Source organism: Pundamilia nyererei, unplaced genomic scaffold (assembly GCF_000239375.1).
Source record: "Pundamilia nyererei isolate P.nyererei 1_Seehausen unplaced genomic scaffold, PunNye1.0 scaffold00031, whole genome shotgun sequence".
NCBI lineage: Eukaryota > Metazoa > Chordata > Actinopteri > Cichliformes > Cichlidae > Pundamilia > Pundamilia nyererei.
Window position 1 is genome coordinate 224,762 of NW_005187432.1, and position 23,505 is coordinate 248,266.

Consider the following 23,505-nt stretch of genomic DNA (forward strand, 5'->3'; position numbering starts at 1 on the left):
TCTGTGAGAGCCAGAGATTTTCCTTGTTTGAGGTGACCAAATACTTATTTTCCACCCTGATTTACGAATGAATTCTTTACAAATCCTACCATGTGAATTCATGGATTTTTTTTTCACATTCTGTCTCTCACAGTTGAAGTGTACCCCTGGTGCAAATTACTGGCCTCTGTCATCATTTTAAGTGGGGGAACTTGCACAATCGGTGGCTGACTAAATACTTTTTTGCCCCACTGTAATGTACACTGTAAATAAGAGAATTTAAAAAAAGCAAAACAATTACACATATCAGTGATACTAATATTACTCAAAACTTTCAGCTGCAATTCTACCAAGTTTGATGCCCAATAAATGAACCACAAGAAATTCTACATCCAGTCTAGTCATGCCAGTAGTTGGTGGAAACTCCATCCAGGGAATTTGTCATACTTGCCAACCCTTAAAAAATAAAAGATACCTGCTACATTTTTATAACAAATCCACCCAGCACCCAGAACACAGGACTCTGGGGAGGAAGGAAAGATTGCTGGTTGAAGCCAAAGCTGCCACAGTCAACAACTTTTCTGGTGGAAACCCCTTAGTCTTGTGTTGCCTGTCTGTATGTATTTGAATGTGATTTTGTGGATGTTCATTTGTGCGTCAAGAGTTTTGAGTGCCCACACTTGTGCCGCCTGCTGCTGTCTCAGAGTGTGGTTGTGTATTTGAGTCGCTGCTTGAGTGTGTCTATCCATGTGCCTGAGTTTGTGTGTCTGTATGTGGGTTTACTGTGCCGTTTTTGGTGGTATCTGTTTTTATTTGTGTGTATGTGCTTTTCTTTGCAGACTTGTCTGGAGGTGTGTGTGTGTGTGTGTGTGTACGCTGCTGTGTTTGGAGTATAATAAAGCCTTCATATGTGTTCTCCTTCCTAGATGACCTGCTCTGCTGCGTGTATCTGTGTCTGAACCAACTCGGTCCTGCCTATCTAGGGATGGAGCTTGGTGTTGGTGAGACGGTGCTGATGAAAGCTGTTGCTCAAGCCACTGGTAATAAGCGCGCACACACACGAACATCTGGAAGCACTCTGCTGCACCCAAACACTTGCTTGTGCATTCCCAGCCTAACTGCTGATGCCACCCTTCTCTGAAGCTCATCAGCCAGCGAGGCTGCTGCTATTTACCGTTTCACTCTTGTTTCCAGGGCGACAATTGGACAAAATCAAAGCAGAGGCACAGGAGAAAGGAGATTTGGGCCTAGTGGCCGAGAGCTCCCGTAGCAACCAGCGCATGATGTTTCAGCCGGCCAGTCTGACAGCAGGGGGCGTGTTCAGGAAATTGAAGGAAATTGCCAGCATGAGTGGGAACTCGGTGAGCCACAGAATAACATTTTCATTAGAGGAGAGCAGTCTTGGGAAAATATTGTTTTCGCTCTACTTGCCTCAGTATTGAGGTCATGGACGGGAAAAAGGAAAGGAAATGTTAATGTGACGTATCGAACAAGAAATTAATAGTTTATTTGTCTGCTTCAGAGGGGCAAGGTTAATTTTCCACCATTTGAATAAGTTGTTACCTGCCTTGATTCTCTTGTACAATTAGTTGCTTTTCCCTTCATGGTTGCTGCTGGGTCATTTTTTTATTTTTATTTTTTTCCTCTGTATTGAACATGGAGTTTGTACTCGCTGGTGACCTCAGTCTTTTTGCATTCTGTCTCTTCTCGCTCTTCTTCTGTGAATCTCAATTTCCTCCCGCCTGCCTCAGGCCATGAATAAGAAAATCGACATCATCAAAGGCCTCTTTGTGGCATGCCGCTTTTCAGAGGCCCGCTACATAGTCAGGTAAAATAAGACTCTCTCTCACACACATGCACACACAGCCTTGGCTGCACGTGTGACCACAGGCATACATGGGCATCTGCACATTTATAGACGCAGAAATGCATAATAACTCCATAACCCTCTGTGTATACGTTGGAAGTGTTTAGCCATGTATATAAAAGATGAATGTAGCCTTGGAGTCTGAAAAATACTGCAGAAGCAGAAATCTTTTAGACCTGCATTCTTTCTAATGGTTGCAAAAAGGAGCTTTTAGCAATATTGCCCTAATTCTCTCTCAATCACTAGATCCTATCTACAGTAAAGCAGAGTGTGACTGTATGATTATGGCAAAAAAACATCACAATCAACGTCCATTAGTGTTATTATTAAGTGAAATCTTGGATTATTTAACTTGATTATTCATAAAGAAGAATTTTCCTTTAACATTACATCCTTTAGTGTTATAACTGAATATAATGCACATAGGAAAAATAAATGGGGGCTTGGGAACTTCCATCTTGCAATGTCTTTATGTGCAGACAGTAAAAAGAGGAGTAGGGGTGGGACGACTTGATAGCACAGTTAGGGCAAAGGTGAGTAGGCAATCAAGTGACCTCTTAGTGGTGTGCTGCCAAAAGCCAACCGGGTGAGAAACCTGCCACTGGGTCACCTACAGAAAGATTCTTCTAGGTGGAGCTTGTTGACCAACGCGTTTCTTGATCCAGGTGAATAGACAAAATTGTAACTGCCTTTTTTTTTGATAATTTGAAATAATTAAGTTTGCGTTACGCCTGGCTTTCTCAGTCAGGTTCACTGCTAACTCCTGAAGTCTGGTTAAAATAGAAAAAGGGGAAAAAAACTCAAGTCAAGGCTGCATCCTTTATATTTTATTATTATGTTTTATTTTCAATCTCTGCTTGCAGGTGTTGTTCAAGGTAGCTAGGTACAAATAACTGACTTGACTTGGTGCAAATAGATGTGTCTTCTGACTGCTGTTGAACTTTTGGTTCTGATGGACAGGTCTCTGGCTGGAAAGCTGAGGATTGGTCTTGCTGAGCAAAGTGTGCTCTCTGCACTGAGCCAAGCTGTCTGCTTGACCCCACCTGGACAAGGTAATTTTAAAGGAAAAGTTCTTTTTTTTTGTTTTTTTTAAACAGCAGCCAGGTTTCCATAAGTATATGAAAGAAGAAGAAAGAAAGCTTTTTTCTGTTTCAATCATTCCTCCTGTGAGCACTCACCATGAAAAGATCCTTTCCTAGTGAACTTTTGGTTTAAGTGGCTGCCAAATCTTGTACAGACTTTTCAAAATCAGAACTTCTTTTACTCCATCTCTGCATCTCACCTGAATCCAGCTGTTTTACAGTCAGTGTGGTGGTGGCTTGAAATCGCTTGCATACTCTGACATTTTACAATTCAGTGCCTTCCCTCCCTCTGTCCTTCCCTTACTTCCTTCTATTGACACTTAATAAAAATTTAAAGACATCCGTGTTTCACTTTCGTTCTGGGTTATGCTAATATTTGGCATTAAATTTTAATTTTATTAAATTTTACTAATTTGTCATATGAGTTTTTCAAATCCTATTTTTTCTTGCTCTGTTGCACATATATTCAGAGGTTTCTTGCCCTATGATGTGTACAGAGCTTTGGTTAACTGGTTGGTTTAATTTATAAACGAATTTGTTACATAGCCGAGTACCTTCTGATGTAAATCATCACTCTTTGCGTTACACCAAACTCAAGAAAAGGAGAGAAGGGAGGTTAACAGTGAAAGGACTAAATATTGAAATGATTTCTACTTGATTTGCGAAACCAAACGAGTTTACTGTGCCACACTGTTGGGGCTAATAGAATCCCGATTGCCAGTCCTTGTCAGATTGTTCAGTATCAAGCTGCAGGCTTTTCAGTTTGTGCAGCAAATGATTCGGGAGCTGTTGCATTGCTACTAAACTAGGGGGGGGGGGGAGAATAAGATATGAAGTATGTCATCCCTCTGTGCCTTACTTGCATTTTGAAAGCTTTAGGCATAGTTCATAATAAACTTCTCTGCACTGAAAAAACAAAACAAAACACAGATTGGGAGGTGGAGGAGGAGATTATGGATGGATCAAAGCACAATCAAATTGGTAGATGTGTCTTACACTGTGATCAAGTACATGTTTCCACCAACGATAAGCTGTTGTTGAGCCATTTCTTCTCCCGTCCCTTTCAAGAACCAGCCAACATTTCGGCAGATTTGGGAACCAGTCGTTAAATAGCATTATGCAGCAGAACTTGAGTGATTTTAGTGGGAAGAAGATCACGGCAGGCGGATTCTGGGGGTTGAATCTGCAAATCATTTGATATTTTTGTTGTGGTAGCTTCTTAAAGCCACTGATGTACACAATTCCAACTTTTAGCCCGGTAGTTTTGGGAATTTGCAAAAGGTCTTAGTTCTGATTGTTTGAGTCTCATGCGAACTTCAGATCAATGTATATTTCAAATTCATATATTTTCTCACACGGTGAACTTTGCATACTTGAAATGGTTAAAATAATTAGATTTCTGGTGGTATGATCCAATTATTCTTTGTAAAAGTTGAATCTGAATCCTAACTTGGAGGTGACAACGATGGAGGAGGAGGTGGAGTGTTAGAGCAAGTAATCATGTGCTTTATTTTTAGGCTAGTCATTAAATCAGCGTTAAAATATTCTTCACATGAATTAGAGCAGTCATAGATCAGCTTCAGCTCGAAAGAGCAGTGTACATCATCCGTGGATTTGAAATATTTAACACGTTTTCTGACCTGATCTGTTGCTAAATTCATCTCTTTACGAAGAAAGTTTTGACAGCCTCGCTTTACCACCTACTTTCAGCGCTCTTACTAACACTAGACTTATTAAAATGAGTTGCTTAGTCATGACTGGAGGTGTGCTTTAATAAGAGTCAATTAGACCAGAGGCTCATAGGGGAAATCTGCATTGATCTGTGGCCTGGTCTGGAAATGTTTTTCTTAACATTTTTATTTATTTATTTAGCCATTATTTAATCAGGCAGGTCAACTCAGAGCAAATTATTTGTTGGGCTGAAGAGGCTCATGGTGATGAATAATTTAACTTAATAAATTATTATTCAGTCATAGTTTAAATGTATCATAATTATTAATGTTATACTGGGAAACAATATAATTAATTTGGACTTCACAGTGGGAATTAAATCCAGTCTTCACTGTTCATTGTTGAGCTAAATAAATAAATAAATGAATAAAAGTGAAGTGCAGCAATACTCAAGTAATTGCTGCAAGTCTTGTATATTTCCTGGCCTTTGAAGTGCTTCTGAACTCTCATCCAACAAATGTTAGGTCATACAAATGTTCAAACACTTGCAAAGATCTGTTTGAAATGCATTTCCCCCCCCCTCTTTCCTTATAGGTTTTCCTCCCACTGTGATCGACGCAGGGAAGGGAATGAGTGCTGAGAGCAGGCGGGCGTGGATTGAAGAGAAGAGCCTCATTCTCAAACAGACTTACTGGTAACTGAAGCCTCAACAAACACCCTTGTTTCAATTTGCACTCTCTCCTCGGCACCACCACAATACCTCATCGCCCCCTTTAAGTCCCGTCCCTCATTCTCCCTCACATTCCTTTTTTGAACATATTGATTTTTTTCTTCTCTTTTTTTGGGAGGTGAGGTGGGGGATTCTTTCCAATCACCCTGTCTCATGTCTAACTCGCTGCCCTGCTCTCTCCCATACAGCGAGATGCCCAATTACGATGTTCTGATCCCCGTTTTGCTAAAAGAGGGCATAGACCAGCTGCCCAATCACTGCAAGCTCACTCCAGGTAAGCAACCAGTCAAGAGGCAGAAAGGTTGTAAGATCCAAAGCAGTGATTGGTGTGTGTTTATTGATCAATTCAGTGGAGGTGAGTCAGTTATTTTAGTTAAGTCATTTATCACAGAAAGATAGAAGATACCCTAAACTAAGGATTAGGTCCCAATTATACTCTTGTCAGGCTATTTGTGATAAGGAGACTTGGCACCAACGTAGGAAATTAATACAAGCCACCATCTGAACGATACTAAATTGGGAAACTAAATTGGCCGTTGTTGGTCAGTTAGAGCAATCTAGCCGCTATTTTGGCAGGTAAATAATTGTTCTTCAGGGGCCTGTTTTGTTCTGAAATGTGAGATAGTTAAAGGAGCTGGTGAGTGTTTGCATAACACCAGCCAATTTGGACAAAATGTTGCAGTACTTTCATATTGGGCTTCTTGCTCTGTAAGCTGCAATTAAAGGAATTTGTTTGGTATATTTTCATTATATCATGCTATGTCTGCTGCTTTTGAAGCTTAACTTAGCAGCACAGCCCAAGGGAATGTGAGTCAGAACGTTAATATTGAGGCCAAATGGGAGTACAAACAAACTAATTTCGACTGTGGTTTTGTCACAGAAACAGTTGTGGGTGTGATGCTGATGTGTCATGTGGGAATGTGTTGTTGAAGCCAGTTTCACATTTTCTTGGTTTATTTTATTTAAATTTTTTGTTGCAAAAGGATACGAGATTCTTGGAACCAGAAGCTCTGTTAGCACTAGCCCTCCTAGTGTTAGTCTTTCTCTACACAAGAACCAGAAAGAATAGTCTTCGTCTGGTTGTTTTTAAGCTGTTTTTTAGCCGTTTACTTACTCCAGTTCTCCCACTATTCACCCTTTTTCTTCCAGGTGTACCACTGAGACCCATGTTGGCTCACCCAACTAAGGGTGTTGGCGAAGTGATGAAGAAGTTTGACGAGGCAGCGTTCACCTGCGAGTACAAATACGACGGGGAGCGTGCACAGGTCTGTGTTTGTGCAAAGTGACAGAGTGCAACTGTTTGTTTTTCTTGTATTTGGCACCAGACATATGCCTGCTGAATTTTGCATGCATATAGCTTTTGGCTGTGTTCTTTTGAGTATGAAGTATTGCTGTTCTGTGACTCTCACTGCCTGTTCACTTGACAGTGTGTATACGTGTGCCTGTGCCTATTCTTTTAAGATAAATAGTAGTGCTGCTTATACCTTGGGCCTGTGGGTAGAGTGAGCTACTTCTGCCACTGTGGGCTAGAGGGGAGGAGGTGGTGGAAGGGGGGAGATGAAGAGACATGAGGCAAGAAGGTAGAGACAGAGAAGACAAGAGAGATCAGAGAAAAAGGGAGTCCAAACCACAACAGGAGAGAAAAGAGGGTATGTGGAAATTTCGAGGGAGACGTACAGAAACGCAGCAAGAGAGAGATTGTAATGTAAACCCCTCCAGCTGTATTGTTAATTTTGGACAGTCATGCCAATAAAGTGCCTTTGAACTGAGTTGAATTGAGAAGAAGAAAGATGAAGAGCAAGAGGGAGAAACAGAAACAGAGGAACTGGATGCGAAGAGGGAGCGAGCCGGCGAGCAAGCCGTATGACGTCCTCTTCTCTCTGGCCTCACTGCAGTGGACTTTACCTTAAACGGCCAGCAGGGGGACTCACGATTCACTACTCAACCTTCTGTGTGTGTGTGAGTGTGTTTGCGTGTATGCAAATGATTGTGTGGTCAGATATTGCAGCCAACAGAAAGTCAGCTTTGCTCTGTATGACAGCTGAAGAAAAAAAAAACTGTAAATGAGCAAAATAATTAGATGTCCCTGTCTGAAGGTTAAAAAATAGACAAAACCTGCAGATATCCTAGGTAGTTAATTTGAAAAATGGGGGTTAAACACATGTAATGGTTAGAAAAGAAATGAGCTGAATAGAAGAGACGTCACGAGGGCAAAAACGTGGACAGTTGTTGTGCTAATGTTCATATCTCTGAGTATTAATGAGCAACAGTTTCAATTAGTTTGTGAAATATCAGTTTGAGTTTGAATCCCTTAATTTATCTAAAGCTCATAATGTCAGTGTGAACAGACATGCAATAGATGTTTCTACTAGAAAAGCTAAATGACCGTAGAGAAAAAGTGACTGTTGAGTGGATAACTTGGAAGCATGTGAGTTAAGCCACACATGGAGCCACATACACTTGAAAAGAGAACAGACTACACCTGCACACAAGACAGAAAACCCAAAGGGAACATTTATACTGAGAGAGTGTGAGAGATCAGCCTGACGATGAGCTGATCCAACACTGTGTGTGTGTGTGTGTGTAACAATGGCTTATTTGTCGTCATTGCACTCGACACAGTATCTCTCACCTGCGTTAAGATCTTGTCTGTCACTCGACTAACTCAGTTAGCTGATTGGCAAATGCAGTGAAAATAAGTTTATTACCAGAACAGATTTTCCAGCTGAAATGGTAAACCCACTGTGGTTCATTTCCCTTGGTACTAGTACCAGTCGGAAAAACAGGCAGTGTTTTGCTCCCTAGGATGTTAGAGGCATTCAGCTGTCGCCCAGCAGTACAACACAAAGGCTTTTTATTTATCTTTATTTGGCGTGTTTAACAACACAGCAGCAGTATACTCATGGATACAGCCTGGTCTGTACTCTGTGTATGGCTTATTTAGTCACAAATACAAAGCGGTACTAGTACAGATGAAATGTTCTACAGTTTTACTCCATGTTTATGCACGCTACTGCCACCTCAAGGCCAACTTTACCCAGCGTTCCAGCTAAAAGGTCTGACTGGGATGTCAGAATTTATGACTTTGTACTTCAAATGGAATGTAGCATTAGTTTCTTAAAGGGGAACTATTAGGCTTTTCCTTATTTTCTGAAATATGCATACTGTTACACTGGTAGATTTTCATGTTAAACATGGACATATTTTCAAATAATGAGCTCAGTGTATGCACAAGTAATCCCTGTGAGCCTAAAGCCAGGCTTCAGATTCTTCTAAATGCTCTATCTCAAACAGTTTAGTCTACTTTTGACTCTGTTTGATGTTAGTGGATCTCCCTACATCTCATATCAGGCACACAGCTATAGCTGAGAGTACAGGAGCCCCAGAAGAAAGCTGGCTTAAAGGGAGACGAGCTAAAACGGCTTGTTTCATGCGCTGGATTAACTGAGCGGCTGCACCTAAACAAAGGATAAAATAAATGAAGAATATTTTGAACTGAATCAGTAAAATATAAATATAAAGCTACAACTTAATATATTTCCTCTGCATCATCTCTTTTTCTTTGTTTTACGTGACACTTGAATCAAACTAGACTGTCTTGCATTAGCAGAGGAGCAGCTGCTAACATTTTCCACATAAGATGTGTTTATGCACATTATGCGATGACCTGCAGATAACCCGTGTATTGGAAGAATTAAGAGCCTAATAGACAATTACTGTAGTTTTGTATATGAAGCACAACACAATAGTAAAAGTAAAACACAAGCCATTATGTTGCATATGTAGACAGCTGTACTGATTAAGCTAAGGTGTTTATCCTGTTGCATGAGATGGACTGCTGAAACACATTATGTGTCAGCGTAGCTGTCTTGTGATTTTCTGCCATTTACTTGCTCATTTGGTCATTTCGGTGACTTGACAGTTAATCCATTAATCTAGAAAATAATTGGGAGACTAATTGTTGAAGCCTCAGTTTAATGATCACCCCTACACTAGGTAGGAAAAACCTTCTCCTCTGAGTGACCATAAATGTTGTCAGCTGTATGTTCCTTCAGAATACATATTTACATAAAGATAGTCATTAGTCTGGAAGACTGAGCCGATTACCGGAATAGATTGACAGAAAACTGGTGCTAATTGGTCAGGAATCCATCCTGTGTGCATGTATGTATTGATAATGCTTGCATGATTTCATAATCTTACTGTGTGGGTAGTTGCTCTCTTCATTCCCAGGACTTATTTCTTCATTCTGTCCCCAAAGCTCCCACTTAATTGGGCAAAAGGAGCATTTGAATTTTAAGTAATATCAACTAAAGCTTGGTGAGCTGGTCTTACTAAATGAATTGAAGGTAATTTTAAATGATTTGGAATCGGTAAAATCTGACTGTGAATGTTATCGTGTCTATCTTTGTGTATTTAGTGAGCTGCCTGTCCCAGTCAGAACACTTTCGCACAAGAGATTTTAAATGTATCTTCTGCATAAAGAAGGATAAATGTAGCCGGCACCTCATGTGTAGACTGAATGTTTTCCTTTAAATATCCTGTTAAACAACATAAGTTATGATTTTATATTTGCCCGAATACGTTTGTCCTATCTGACACTTCAACTATTATACTGTTATCTTGGCATAATAAGAGCCGGTAATGAATTCCACCTACACATGCATCTCCTGTGGTTAGTTGTTAATAACAATAGCTGTTGTTCTTCCTCCTTGAGGTCCATGAATTCTTTACAAGTCGATCCATCTGTATCTGAATGCAACATCAAGTCTCTTTTTGTTGTTGTTGTTGTTGTAATTTTACATGTTTTAACCAACACATAAATCATGCTGTTTTGTGTTTATCTATTTTATTGCGACTTTTTTTGTTTTCCTCTACAGATTCACATTTTGGAGAGTGGCGAGGTTCGAATATTCAGCCGCAACCAGGAAGACAACACCAGCAAATACCCAGATATCATCTCCCGCATTCCCAAGGTAAAACACTTCGACACCACAGCTCAGCCCTTTGGGAGAGAGGAGAGTGTGATTGTCAAATGAGGCCTTTTACAGCGTAGCGGATAACAGCTGAACACATTTATCCTGCTCACTGCCTCGTCACTTTGGTTCTTCTTCTCGCCTATCTCTCATCTGTCTCGTTTCCATGTGCATACTTCTCCTTTCTCCCTTAGATTTGTCACAGTTGGAAACCCCTGTTCAGTTTATTTGTTCTTTCCTGTCCTTACTCTCCCTGCACTCATCGAGAGCTGCTGCTGGCCATTAGATTTCTTTTTTTGTTTTAAGTCTACTGAGTTGTTCACTCAGGATGGGAATTTTAACCAGCTTGTCATCTCTCTAATAGATGTCAAAAACACACATTGTTGCAGTTTTACCTTTAAATTTCAGCCGTGGGAAGGCTTGCCAAATTAGTGAGGATCTGCTTGAGTGGGGAGTGAGAAAAAGAGCACCACTACCTGAAACTTTGGCACTTGGCCTGAGGTTATCTGAGCGTGCTCACTGCTTCAGTGCCTGCTGAGTGTGTTTTTCTGCTGTAGTAAGGAACTGCAGTCAAGTACCAAATGAATCTACATCAGTTTGCACTCTGCTCTCATTTATTTTGTTTTCAAGCCTTTTGTTGGATGCACAGCTATTATTGAAACGTCATTGACATTAAAATAAATTCCCATCTGGTCTGTGCTAATTAGAGCAGATTATCGAATCAGATGAATTCTCAGAATAGATGTGTAATATTTCTAATGGGTTCCTGTGCAAGAATTTATTAAGATGTTATTAATTACTCGAGCTTGTTAGTGGAAACAGGTGGTGTTTCTCACAACAAATTCAGGAAAAAAATGGCAACACAACACCGGTAGCAAAAAAGCAAAAGAATCACATCATGTCATAATTTTGGTAAATTTCAGTTTGAGTATTTTAGTTTGCAGGTCAGACTTGACCTTTTGTAGAGTTCACACTTTGTTTCCTCATGTTGCAAGGTATTTTGTGGTGTCAAGGTTGTCATTAATTAGATCCTAGACGTATTTTGTTGACTTCAAGGGGAGAATGCGAAGATGCAGACCTGAAGGTTGCAGTTGCAGGTCAAACATGCAACTAATTTTCCAGTGTATGACTCATGATGGTTCACAGAGGTCATGTTCCCTCCGGACGTCAGTACAGTCAGCCGTTAATTGTTCCAACCTGTGAACATATCATCAGGGAATAAGCACCCCCCCCAAATCTAATCAGTGTCTTGTGTTAAACTGATTGGCTCTTTATGTGCGGCTGTGTTTTGTTTTTAAATGCCTCTCTGAGTTCATCACCGACTAAATCTGTGCTGCTTGAGTTTAGTTTCACTTCTACATTTTATCTATAAGAAGATATTTATAACATTTATCAATGATAATATCTTCCATCCATCCATCCATTCGCTTCCGCTTATCCTTTTCAGGGTCGCGGGGGCGCTGGAGCCTATCCCAACTGTCATAGGGCGAAAGGCGGGGTACACCCTGGACAGGTCGCCAGTCTGTCGCAGGGCCAACACACAGGGACAGACAACCATTCACACTCACATTCACTCGCACATTCACATTAGTGGCAATTTGGATTATCCAATTAACCTATCCCCACAAGCTGCATGTCTTTGGACGGTGGGAGGAAGCCGGAGTACCCGGAGAGAACCCACGCAAACACGGGGAGAACATGCAAACTCCACACAGAAAGACCCCGGCCTGATGGTGGAATTGAACTCAGAACCTTCTTGCTGTGAGGCAACAGTGCTAACCACCGTGCCACCGTGCTGCCCGTGGTGATAATATCTTATTCTTTATTATTTTGCTGATAGAATCCAAATTTGTTTTCTCTAGAGGAGAAAAAACTGGACCTAAAGAGGTGTTTAACCCTTCAGCCACAGAAAGCTGAATTTCATCATCACTCCACCTCGTGGGTGGTGTGGACACCCAAGTTTGTTATCATGATTACTCAAGAATGAGGTGACGTTGGATTTTAAAATTGATACAATAGTTCCATCTACCCAAATCGCAGCGACCTCGAACTCAAGGGCAACTTTTCGGAAAAGCCTTTAGGCTTTTCACATTTCTACCATAGATGCATTTACTAGGAGCCTGAGGGTCAACACCAGCAGCCATTAGTATTTTTGAAGTTGATACAGTGGGGTAGTAAAATTGTTGCTCAGCTTCAATTAAGCTCATTTGAGTAACTGAGTTTGACCATCTCCATTACGTTCATGCTGTTTATGCTTCTTAAAACATTTTCAGTGGTTTGTCTGACTAATAGTATGACTTGCTTTGTTGTCCACAATATTGAGGAAGTTTGTGCTTCCGGAGTCAAATTCCTTATTAGTTTGTTCCATAGGTCTAACAAGCAGACATGTTTGTCTGCATTGCATTTCTGCACTTCATGGTAAAAGCTCGCTAACATATCTGGCTGGTGTCCCCATCTGGTCCCAGGATACAGCTTCTGACTCCAGAAATGTAGCATGTCCACGATGCTAAAGTTAAGGTTTTGAGAATGTTGAGCCAAAACCAATGGCTGATGTCACAGTGCTTTTACCCTCCACAGTCTATGGTCTGAACACAGTGTAGGAAAACAGCTGGTGTGCCTAACCTCCACTTTCTTCCACAAGTTGGACAACATTGCTCAGCTTTGTGCAGCCTTCAGACAACCATGTAAAATTCTGGTTTAAATGAAATAGCAAGTTTGGAGGCATATGAGCTTGATGAACTGGACAGATTGGAACCAGTTTCCTAGTTCTCGATTCTCATCTCTACAATACTTCTTTCCCATCGACTGTTGGCTGCGTCTGCCAAATCAATTTTCCTGTTGACTCCTGGGGGAGCATAGGTCCGCAACAACACCACGCCAACGGACTCTGTTCTGGGTTGCTCTCTTTAGCTGGGTCCACGTCATTCCGACGGCCTTCACTTCGCTCTCGACAGATCTTCTCCACGTCTGTTTGGGTCTCCCCACTGGCTGCGTCTGCCAACAGTTGATAAATTGTCGATGTGCTTATACTTACTGACAGGTAGTTCTAACTTGGGACCCAGGAAACTTGTGGGGTGTAAAGGGTTAAACAATAACAATATTTGTATTATATGTTTCACTTAAGACCACTTAATTTACACTAACTTGCTTTACATAACTTCTTGATATCCTCTTTCACATTCAATGCTTTCCAACGACGGGGAACTCTCACGTCTTTGTGGGTTTAAGTCACAACTGATTAACTTCATCCCTATTCAAATGGTTGAAAGCTGGCTGAGAAGCATTTGCATGATGTTCCTATCTTTCTCCTCTTTCATTCCCTTATATCTCCTTACTGTCAGTTTTCTAGGAGACCCTTTTCACTTCAGACAGTTTGACTCATCAAGCAGGAAACGCTTAGGTGGAACTAACATTAACGGCTGCTCTGGTCCATTAAGTAGTCGAGGAAGCCTTTCCAGTCGGTGTACAGTAACAAACCCCGGACCCAGCTCATCTAAGTGGCATAAAACCACCGTTAATGTTATTGATTATATATTATATTATTATGTGGTTTTCCTGTTTTGACATGTTATATTGTCAGCTATGAAAAAGATCTATAAAAAGTCAAAAAAATCCAAAAAGAAAAGCTAGCAGACTGCTGTGAAAGAGCTTTAGGGATTAATTGTGTTATTTAAAATAAGATTTTTTTTCACAATAAGATTAAAGTTATTTGACCTTGTTTAGTTTTAAGATTTTAGATTTTAAGATTTTGTTCACATAAACTAGCACACCTCTGCCACATGGGAGGAAAGTAAAATCTCTTTCCTCATCCTGCTGGACAGTAGCTTTTTGCCAACATGACTCAAATGATAGCTCATATCTCACCTCAGTCAATCTAACCTCTGTATCCCATCTTCTCTCATAACATCTGCACTCTAACTTTCCCTCACACCGACTTTCATCTTTCTCTGATATTTTCCTCCCTTCTTTTTAATAACTTTAAAAGCTACACGGATCTTTGTCTCTCACACTCACCTTATTGCTCTCTCCGTCCACTTCCCTCATGTCTGCCTGTCTAATCATTCCCCGCCTTTCTTCTTCATTACGTCTTGATGATACTTGTTCAATTCTTCACTACTCCTAGCTCGCTCTCTTCTTTTTTCCCCCCACCTCTCTTTCTCCACTCTTGTCTTATTCAGCCTCTCTTCCTCTCATCTTTTTTTAAGCTTTGATACTACCTGTCTGCAATTTCACCTTTCTGGTCTGCCTCTCTGCCACTTATACCCTTCTCCTCTCACTCCCTCTACACTTCTTACGTATTTGCTCTCGCTCTCTCTTCATCGCCTGCCGACGATCTTGACTGGTGCCTTCTCTCACCTTTTTTGTTTTTGCCTTCGGTTTCTTCTCATCCCTGTCTCCCTTCTCACAATTTCTTTCGCACCATTTTTTTCTCCCTTACTTTTAAAACATTTTCTTTAACTTTTTTTTTTTGATTCCTTCCTCCCTTGCTCCTCTTCCTTCGCCTTGTTCTCTTTGCACTCCCCTTACCAGCATTTCATGGATTATTTTCAGACTTTTTCTCCTTCTCTGTCACCTTTCTTTCTCACCATTATTACCTCCTAAATTGCAAGAGGAAACAGACATAATGTTAGATTTTGGCGTCTTTGCTTGATTATTTGGATGCCTCGAGATGGATTTGAGTGATGACATTGCCTTTCTATCTTTTGAAGTAATTTTCCTTTTTATGGGTTTGTGAAGTTAATGGTTCATAATTTAAGATGCTGAATTTCTTGCGGTTTGAAAATGGCTCATGTTGGTTATGTGAAGTTTTTGTCTCAGAAATTGATTACTGATCATTAATGTGGCAGACAGTTAATTAAAGAAAATGCTTAGATAATCATTTACATTGCCTATCTTGACATTATGATTTCGTGGCAGTGTGTTTGTGTGTGCCAACACACTTGGTGAGCACACTGAGTTAAACTTCAAACTAACTCAGGTTGCCTGCATGGAGAAGATGGTTTGATTAGATTTTACAGCACCTTGCTGCATTATTTTGCATTTTAATAAGGGAAAACCAATTTTCCCCAGGCTACCACAGAGCCTTAAAGTTTCAAATTATGAATTAATATTAATACATTAATATTAATACAGATGCATTAATTAGTAATTAATTCATTACTTAGCCTAATAACCTTATGAGGAGAACTGATTGTGTTTGATATTTCAGACTGTTTGCAAACAAGCTGTTACCTCTAAAGTGTCTGTTACGCTTAGCTTTGATTAGGTGTCTGATTACCTTTCAGATTTCCTTCGCTAATAAGTTCCCAGTCTGATTCAGATTAGAAATGTAGACATTTCGAGGTATCCTACAGGTCCCCAAATTGACCAGGAAGTGAGGGATTAAAGCCTCACACACAATTTGGTGGCTCAGCTAATTAGCAGCCGCTCAGTTTGCTCAGTTTGATCTTGGGATTCGGCTGTGATGGTCAATATAATCTGCCCATGAGCTAGACGGTTTATCCGCAGCTTAAACCCTATCAGTGTCTTCCTGCACAGGGAAATAACTATCAGCTGCCAAAGCCTTTAGTTAATGCAGAAATGATAAACAACAAACTGCAGAATGTTTCTGGTGAAGCTTTTGACCAGACGTGGGCGTCCCACCAAAAGAGGGGACGTGCTTAACAGTTTGGAAACTGTCTGAAAAGAAGAGACTTCAGTTATAAGACATGACTGCTCAAGATAGCAATACATGTAGGGCATAAAAAATGCTAATGTGCTGTCTTCCAAAGCATTTGGCAACAAATTGGGGGCAGCTGCGGGTCCTGAAACAACCTGAACATGTCTTCGGTATGATTGCCTCTGTATGAGACTCAACTTGGCGCTTTTCAAAGACATGAACAGAGTTTGAATCTCTGAGTTTGTCAGAAGATTGAAAGTCTCATTGAAGTAAATCCAGCAGTCTTCTGTTTGCTACAGCAGATGTTGCCTATATGCAGTCTGGCTTTTTTCCCCCCTTCATCTATAAAAAATCTTTCTCATCTTTCTCATCTCACTCTTGAGCGCAATCTTTTATCTTTTTGTTTATCTATTTTTCTTTGTTGCTCTGTCATGGTTTTTCACGCAGGTGAAGAAGGACTCTGTTGTATCTTGTGTCCTGGACTCTGAGGCGGTGGCCTGGGATCACGAGAAGAAACAGATCCAACCCTTCCAGGTCCTCACCACTCGTAAGAGAAAGGTATGGACAGAGCGGGATGTAATAGGGAAGAGGAAAGGGAAATAAAATGGCTGTGGTGTCATAAAGGCAGAGAGTAGGAGATAATGAGAGGAGAAAGGAGGAGGAGTGAAAAGGTTGAAGAGAGAAAACAAGACAGAGATAAAGACTTGAAGGTAGAGTAGAGCGAGATAATAGTGTGAAATGATCCAGCAGACTGAGGGTGATGGACGGAGGAAAAGCAGACAGAACGAGGGGGAGACTGATAAGTAGGAGAAGGAAGAGTCAAATGGATCGAGAAGGGTGGTGGTGGTGGCTGAGATTGCAAATGTCAGCAAGGTGTTTATTCAGTTTTGATCAGACTAACGGCCTCTTTCCACTACACCAATCACATTAGAGTGAAACTGCTCTCTTTACTTTCTCTTTGTATGCATGATGCCATCCTTGTAAATTAGGAAAAGAGAAATGAGGAGGAAAATACAGAGAACATGGTGATGGAAATTGCTGAAAATGATTATCTTGATGACTTTTTCTTTTCCTTTTCTCTTTTTGATACTGTTACTGCCACCATGAAACTATGATTATTTGTAATGACGGTTTGATGCACATACTGATTGTTTTGCCCTTCTGGCATTCTGTAACATCTCAACTGCTTCAATACCACAAGCACGCTTCCTGAAATGAAATATTTCTGCTGAGGAGATGAAACCAGATATGCACTAATTAAACATTATTAATGAGCAGAGAGGAAAGTAATGAGGGTGTGAAAAGAAGAATTAAAGAGAGAAAAATCCTTCAGGTTTAAAGATTGCGGTGTTTTTTTTGTAATTTTTTTATTTTTATTTTTTTAGTCGTTGCTGTTTAATTCTTCCATCCAGTCCTTATCAGATCACTCACAGAAGTTTGGAGAACTGAACCTGCAAGTCACACTTTACAAAATTATCTAATCTGACTATTTTATCTATCTAACTAATAATTACCTGAAGGAAATGTTGATGAAGCTGAGTATGTATTTCATCATGAGCTTCTTGTATGTTGGTGACAGATGGATGAAAGTTAGTTGCAGATGGAATTTGGCACAGATTTAATTTAGTGTCAGTTTGTACTTTAGTACTGACATAAATTGGTAGGTTGATGGGTTACATAGTTAGTTGTTGTAGTCTATGCCTTAAAAACCCCCATAAATCTTTAAAATCACCATGCTTAGGCTTGGAGGGGGTAATTTAGGCCAGTGGGCAAGTAGGCTTTCAGTACACTGATGTTAATGATCATGATGATCTGTTTAAAACAACAGTAGTTGGCTTGAGAATAAACTTAGGAGGCAAAGTTTGTTTGAAGAGTGTTTCATACTTAAAATAATCAGATGCCTTTATGATCAGCTGTGGTATTGATGTTTTCTTTTCACGTATATACACACATTTGAACAGTGGTTTTTAAACTTTTTAACCTTATTTTGAGATGACTTAAGAATATTTACTTGGAAAGGTTATATTCATCTGAAATACATAATGACTATTAATGAAGTATCCCAAATAGGCAAACTGTGGCTTGTTATCAGAAGCCATCAGTTGAGTCCCAGTGGAGTTCCAGTTGTTAGTTAAGCAAAGTTTATTATCTTTATCAACGCTGACTGATCAGCCTTTTCTAAGTATGGTAGCACAGCTGAAACGGTTTGTGTTGTGCATCAGCCTCTGTGGGTTCAATTACAGTCCAAAAAAAGAATATTTTTATAAAAGTGGTCAGTGATTTTGTTTTAAGCCTGCCAAAAAACTGAAGATTTCATGCTGCCATGGGTACTGCTCCCTTCTCAAATTCGCACAGTCTAACCAGAATAGAAGGAGAACTGGGAGACCATAATGCACAACTGAGGAAGAGTCTGTAGTCTCAGAAACGGACACCTCACAGGTCCACAACTGGCAGATTCATTAATGGTAGCCATCTGAGTCAGTCTGTGCCACATTGCACTTCTTGGCATGTCACTGCCATCGCAGAAAACTGGGATTGTTTGAAATCAGGAGTTAAGAATGTGTATTGCTGTGATTGCATACAAACAAATGCTCCTGAAATCTCCTCTGGAAAGTTGCTTTATTGTGCTACTAGTGGTCAAAAACTGCACAGGGGTACCCTTTTAAATTTTAATGATGCAACCTGATTTCATACATCACTAGTTTGAAACAAGCTAGTATCTAATAAAGAATGGGTTCACAGACAGAGTAATGGATTTGTAAATCGTTTGTGGAGCCTTATCCCCGGAATTCAACATTCCTTGGGTTCCATCAGGGGTGTGCTGGAAACCCAGTAATAAGGTCGAGTTGGGAAAGTAGAAACCAGCAGGGGTAAACAAGGAGTGGAATAAACAGGATGAGGTTCAAGAAAGGTGAGAGTAGGAGAAGCAGAAGAGGTGAGTGAAGTGAGCAGAGGAGCAGGAAGTAATAGGCTGAGAGAGGGCGAACACAACAGGGAGGTGTGACGCTGTTAAGAGGAAGACGGGAAGGCGGGTGGTTAACTTTCAACACGAACGGGGAGCGAAATCAAAGAGCTCTTTGTAACAAGTCCCAAGGTTGGTTGTAGCGATTTGTGAATAAGATGCGTCTATTTGCATATTTTTGTCAAAGGGAAAAATATTAAAATGTATCCATGTGTGTTGATGTCTCCCTGCAGGATGTGGATGCATCAGAGATCAAAGTCCAAGTGTGTGTGTACGCCTTTGACCTCCTCTACCTCAATGGCGAGGTAAGGCCTAGTGATGATGAAAATTTTTCCCAGAGATCTCTTAAAACGCTCCTGTTTTCTTTCTTTAAACCGCTGCGCGTGTTTATTGTTTGTGAGTACCCGCGTGCTCGTCGCCCGCCAAGTTGCCAGCATCGTCCCTGAATGCCAATGATGCTGCTTCTGGAGGCCGTAACTACATAATGATTGTAATGCTCATTGTAATTCCGACGGGGTGTGTGTGCGTGTGTGTGGGTAGGTGTGTGTCTGTCTGTCTGAGAGTGTATGTGTTGTGGGTGGTAACTGTGACTGAGTGTGGGATAGAGTATATGTTTCTATCCAAATAAAGCTTAGTTTTTAAGCACATTTCTTAAGACTGCTAAAGAAAATCCTAATTACTGTTTCCATCTTCCGGTGCCATGTGAGTTTTCCCAAGTGGACAGAAACAAAATTATGTAATTAAAAGACCAATACTGTCTTCTTAAGTTGTGCCATTTCATTGCTACTTCCTCCTAATATGGCATTTATGCAAATGTGATGAATTATTTTTTCTCTGTATATGCATGCTTTGTCTTCTTTATGGCTGTTGCCCTTTATTTATTCATTTCTTTTTTCTTTATCTCTCTCCTCGATTAATTGGAAACATCCAATTGCCTTTGCCCTATAGTCCTTGTCATTGCTAACACTGTTGTTGTCCTGGGAGGGTTTTTTAATGCTATTCACACCAGCTACCTCCCCTGCTAAGGCCTGACCAACCAGCAAGAGCTATTAGTCAGCAGTCGCCACCACACAGGACACCAAGGTCATGTCCTTGGTGCTATTTTTTTAAATTATTTATCTACTTTAGGGACCTAATATTACACATACACTGCATATGCTCATTTTGTTGGGTTCATATTTTTAAGGCAAGAATATAAAAGGAGGGAAAATAAATAAATTTGTGGTTTTAACGCACTGGGGTAAACGGATTTGTATGACTCATACAAAGCTTTCTATGAGCACTGGCTGGCAGCTGTACAGCAAACTACTAGTTCAAGTCCAGCTTCATCTGTCTCATTATCCTTTGAGATCTCTCTCCTTTGGTGGATTTGAACTTGCTCTTTTTATAAATAGGTCTTGATTCCATGTAGTGACACAAGTCCTCCTGAGTTTGAACACAAAATACTTCCCAAACTTCAATTTATCACTGGCAACACAGCCTCCATAACTCTTGTGCAGAAAGGAGACAGAAGAACGGCACAGAGAATGGGGGGAAAAAAAAAACTTTGTGAAGAGTCACAGAAATTCTCTCTTTAGATAAATGTAGATAATTTTGTAGATATGGCAGATTGGCAGAGGTCAAGGAGCTGTTGACAACTAGGCTAGAACTTCTCGCAATAATGGATATGAATTAATATGTTGTTTATTTACAGATGGGTATGTTCACTCTTACTGTAAAACATTAAAACATTTACAACCCTGTGGGGCACTGCAGGCATGGCACTTAGAATTTGAAAAGTTAAAAAAAAACAAACTTTAATAATCTACGATTTGCTGATGAATTGTGTTGACTTGCATTTAAGTAAAATTCAAGAATGTTGGAGGGCTTGAACTTTTTTCACCTTCTGAAATTGAGCATGCTAGAAAAAGTTTGAGAACCCCTGGTGTACATGATGAAATGATAGTGAATGTAGCACCAAACTTGGCCCTTTAAAGTCTTCTCCCCCCTCATGCTCGCTGCTATATACTGCTATATATTCTTGCAAAATACCAGATGCATGTCCAACAACCTCTATGCCAGAGCACACTTCAGCTTTGTATTAATGCATGTCACCATGTGACAATATGCCAAAGTCCTATTTCAGAGCAATGACACGTATAAAGACAAGAGCATCATTAAGGATTGGCATTGCCTAGCTGTTGTGCCAAGCTACTGTCAGAGTGTATAAATCCATGTGCTGCCAACTACAGGCAATTGACACATGTCAAATGACAATATAGATGTAAAATTTACCTCAATTATAATCAAAAAGTCAAAAGTAGACATAATGTGAAGATGTTTTAAAAAAAAAATGTAATTCCAGTCAAAATCTGAACTCCTAAGGGTATCAGCTTCCCACAATCTTTTGGGGTTTCTGGTCAGACAGAAATTGCAGTAGCATTTCAGTGCTGCGACTAAGCTGAATAAAATGAAGCATTAAAAAAAACCTTGCAGTGTCATCATTAATTGATGAAACCTGCATCTGTTGACCTTTAATGTATTGTCCTCTTGTCAATGCTGTATGTGGGTGCTTTGCTGCTTTAGCCAAGTGTTGGCTGACTTGTGATATTTAGGAGAATATGTGGCCTTTTCAGTTATTTTTAACGGATAAATTAAACTCTAGTAGATGGTTAGAATCATCCTCACAAAGAACGTGTGGAACGAAAGGTTGGCTGTGCCGTAGCGTAGCTTGCACCAAACTCGTTACGTGTCTCTACCTAGAAATGTTGTGAACCAACTTTTGTAAAACAAAATGTAAAATGTAATAGGCTGTAATTATTTTGTTAATGCAAAAGCAGCAGCCTTTTGGTCTGCCAGTATGACATTTCCTTGTTTTCAGAGCTCCACCAATCTGTGCGTAGACGGTTCTGTTTTCGGAGTTGCAGTAATTTCAGTAAAAGCAGTGATTTTCAAATAAAGCTCACACCTGTCACCTCACTTTTTTTTTTCTTTTTTTTTTGTCAGTCAAATGAATTAAAATAAAAGTTCAGTATCAGTGAAATTCCCCCCGACAAAATATAGTTGTTCAACTTCACTCCACATTTTCCCCTCCCGCAGCCCGCTGGCAGCGGCCCTCCAGTTCCCTTACAGGTTGAGGAAAAATTGCAGTAAGCCTCTGTTTATCTCGTACAAGCTTCAATCACCATTGATTGTGGAAAAGTATATATATGTAAGTGCAAAAGAAAGTCAATACTGTAGCATAGAACAATCACCGAAGGTGTAATTGCAGAACGTTGCAGGCTGCTTCGGCCTCATTATCTGCATACATTTCGAGTAAGGGTATAAATCGTGCATATGACTGTATGTTCTGCAGATTTAAGGCTGCTCGTGTGTGTGGCTGTGCGTGCACATGTATACGTGTGGGTGTTTGTATGTGTGCCCAAAGCTGCCGTGGCTGTGTGTCTGTGAGTATACTCTGAGACTGTGTGTTTGTGTATGAGTGGGTAGATGGTTGAGATGGCATTTCATCCTTGTCATCGCAAGGCTCCGAGCTATAGAGAGAAAATGGTTGTAATGATACAGTTTTGCCATTTGTAATTGTGTATGTGTTTCTGTGTGTGTGTTGTGTTTAGTCCCTGGTGCGACAGCCATTGTGTCGGCGTCGGGCTCTACTGAGAGAAAGCTTCTCAGAGGTGGAGGGAGAGTTTGTGTTTGCCCGATCCATCGACTCCGACAACACCGACACCATCGCCGAGTTCCTGGAGCAATCTGTCCGAGGTGTGTGTGTGTGCGTATACGTGCTGGTTAGATGGAGACAGGCTTTCTTACTTGTTTTCCTTCCTGCTGTCTCTTTGTGTCTCATAACTTTTTTGTGTGTGCACCGACTGTGTACTTTTTTCCTCGCCTGCTGTCCCTGTGCATCTTGAACCTTTTTGTGTGTGTGTGGGTGTGCTGTGCGAGAGATTCATTTCATTTGTGATTTTGTGCGAGGGCTTTGTGTGTAGTAGTCGTCCTTTCCCTGCATGCCGTCCCTTTGTTTGGCGTATGTGTTTGTTGTGTTGTGTGTTTGCATAAGAGAAACAGGACTTGTTAGTTGTGTAATTGAATTTTCTTGCGTTGTGTCTGTCTGGCTCTGTTTACGAGGAAGCACATAGAGCTGTGTTTCCCGTGCGTCTCTTTGAGTTATACGCCGGTGTCCTTGTCCACTGGCTGTCTTTGTGTCCTCAACCTGCTTTTGTTTTGTGTATTTCAAAAGAAAACAAAGACCTTTTATGTATCTGAAAGATAATCTCTTAATTTCCTTTCTGCGTAGCAGGACTCGTGAGTTGGAGTATTAATCTGTTTGTGTGTTTAGACTCCTGCGAGGGCCTCATGGTGAAGACTCTAGAGAAGGATGCCACCTATGAAATTGCCAAGCGCTCTCATAATTGGCTCAAGGTGTGTTTATGTGTGGTCATGCACTTCAGTTTTGTTACCCATTAATCATTTACATTCACGTTACACACACACACACTGCCTAACAACGTGGATGTGCACTTACCCTATCATAAAGTTATGACACAAACACACATATATAGAGTGACTATAGAAAGACCATTATTTGCTTCATGGTATGCTT

General features: G+C 40.5%; 1 protein-coding gene across 1 annotated transcript in view; it reads left to right on the forward strand.

Moving 5' to 3' along the window:
* Positions 1-23,505, forward strand: part of lig1 (ligase I, DNA, ATP-dependent) — a 66,450-nt gene that overhangs the window by 23,457 nt on the left and 19,488 nt on the right. Inside the window, exons 11-22 of the mRNA XM_005728935.1 lie at positions 906-1,019; positions 1,174-1,340; positions 1,731-1,807; positions 2,807-2,898; positions 5,194-5,293; positions 5,518-5,603; positions 6,479-6,594; positions 10,210-10,305; positions 16,412-16,522; positions 19,160-19,231; positions 22,520-22,664; positions 23,242-23,324. Of these exons, the coding sequence (XP_005728992.1) occupies positions 906-1,019; positions 1,174-1,340; positions 1,731-1,807; positions 2,807-2,898; positions 5,194-5,293; positions 5,518-5,603; positions 6,479-6,594; positions 10,210-10,305; positions 16,412-16,522; positions 19,160-19,231; positions 22,520-22,664; positions 23,242-23,324 (1,259 nt within the window). The remainder of the gene's footprint in view (positions 1-905; positions 1,020-1,173; positions 1,341-1,730; positions 1,808-2,806; positions 2,899-5,193; positions 5,294-5,517; positions 5,604-6,478; positions 6,595-10,209; positions 10,306-16,411; positions 16,523-19,159; positions 19,232-22,519; positions 22,665-23,241; positions 23,325-23,505) is intronic.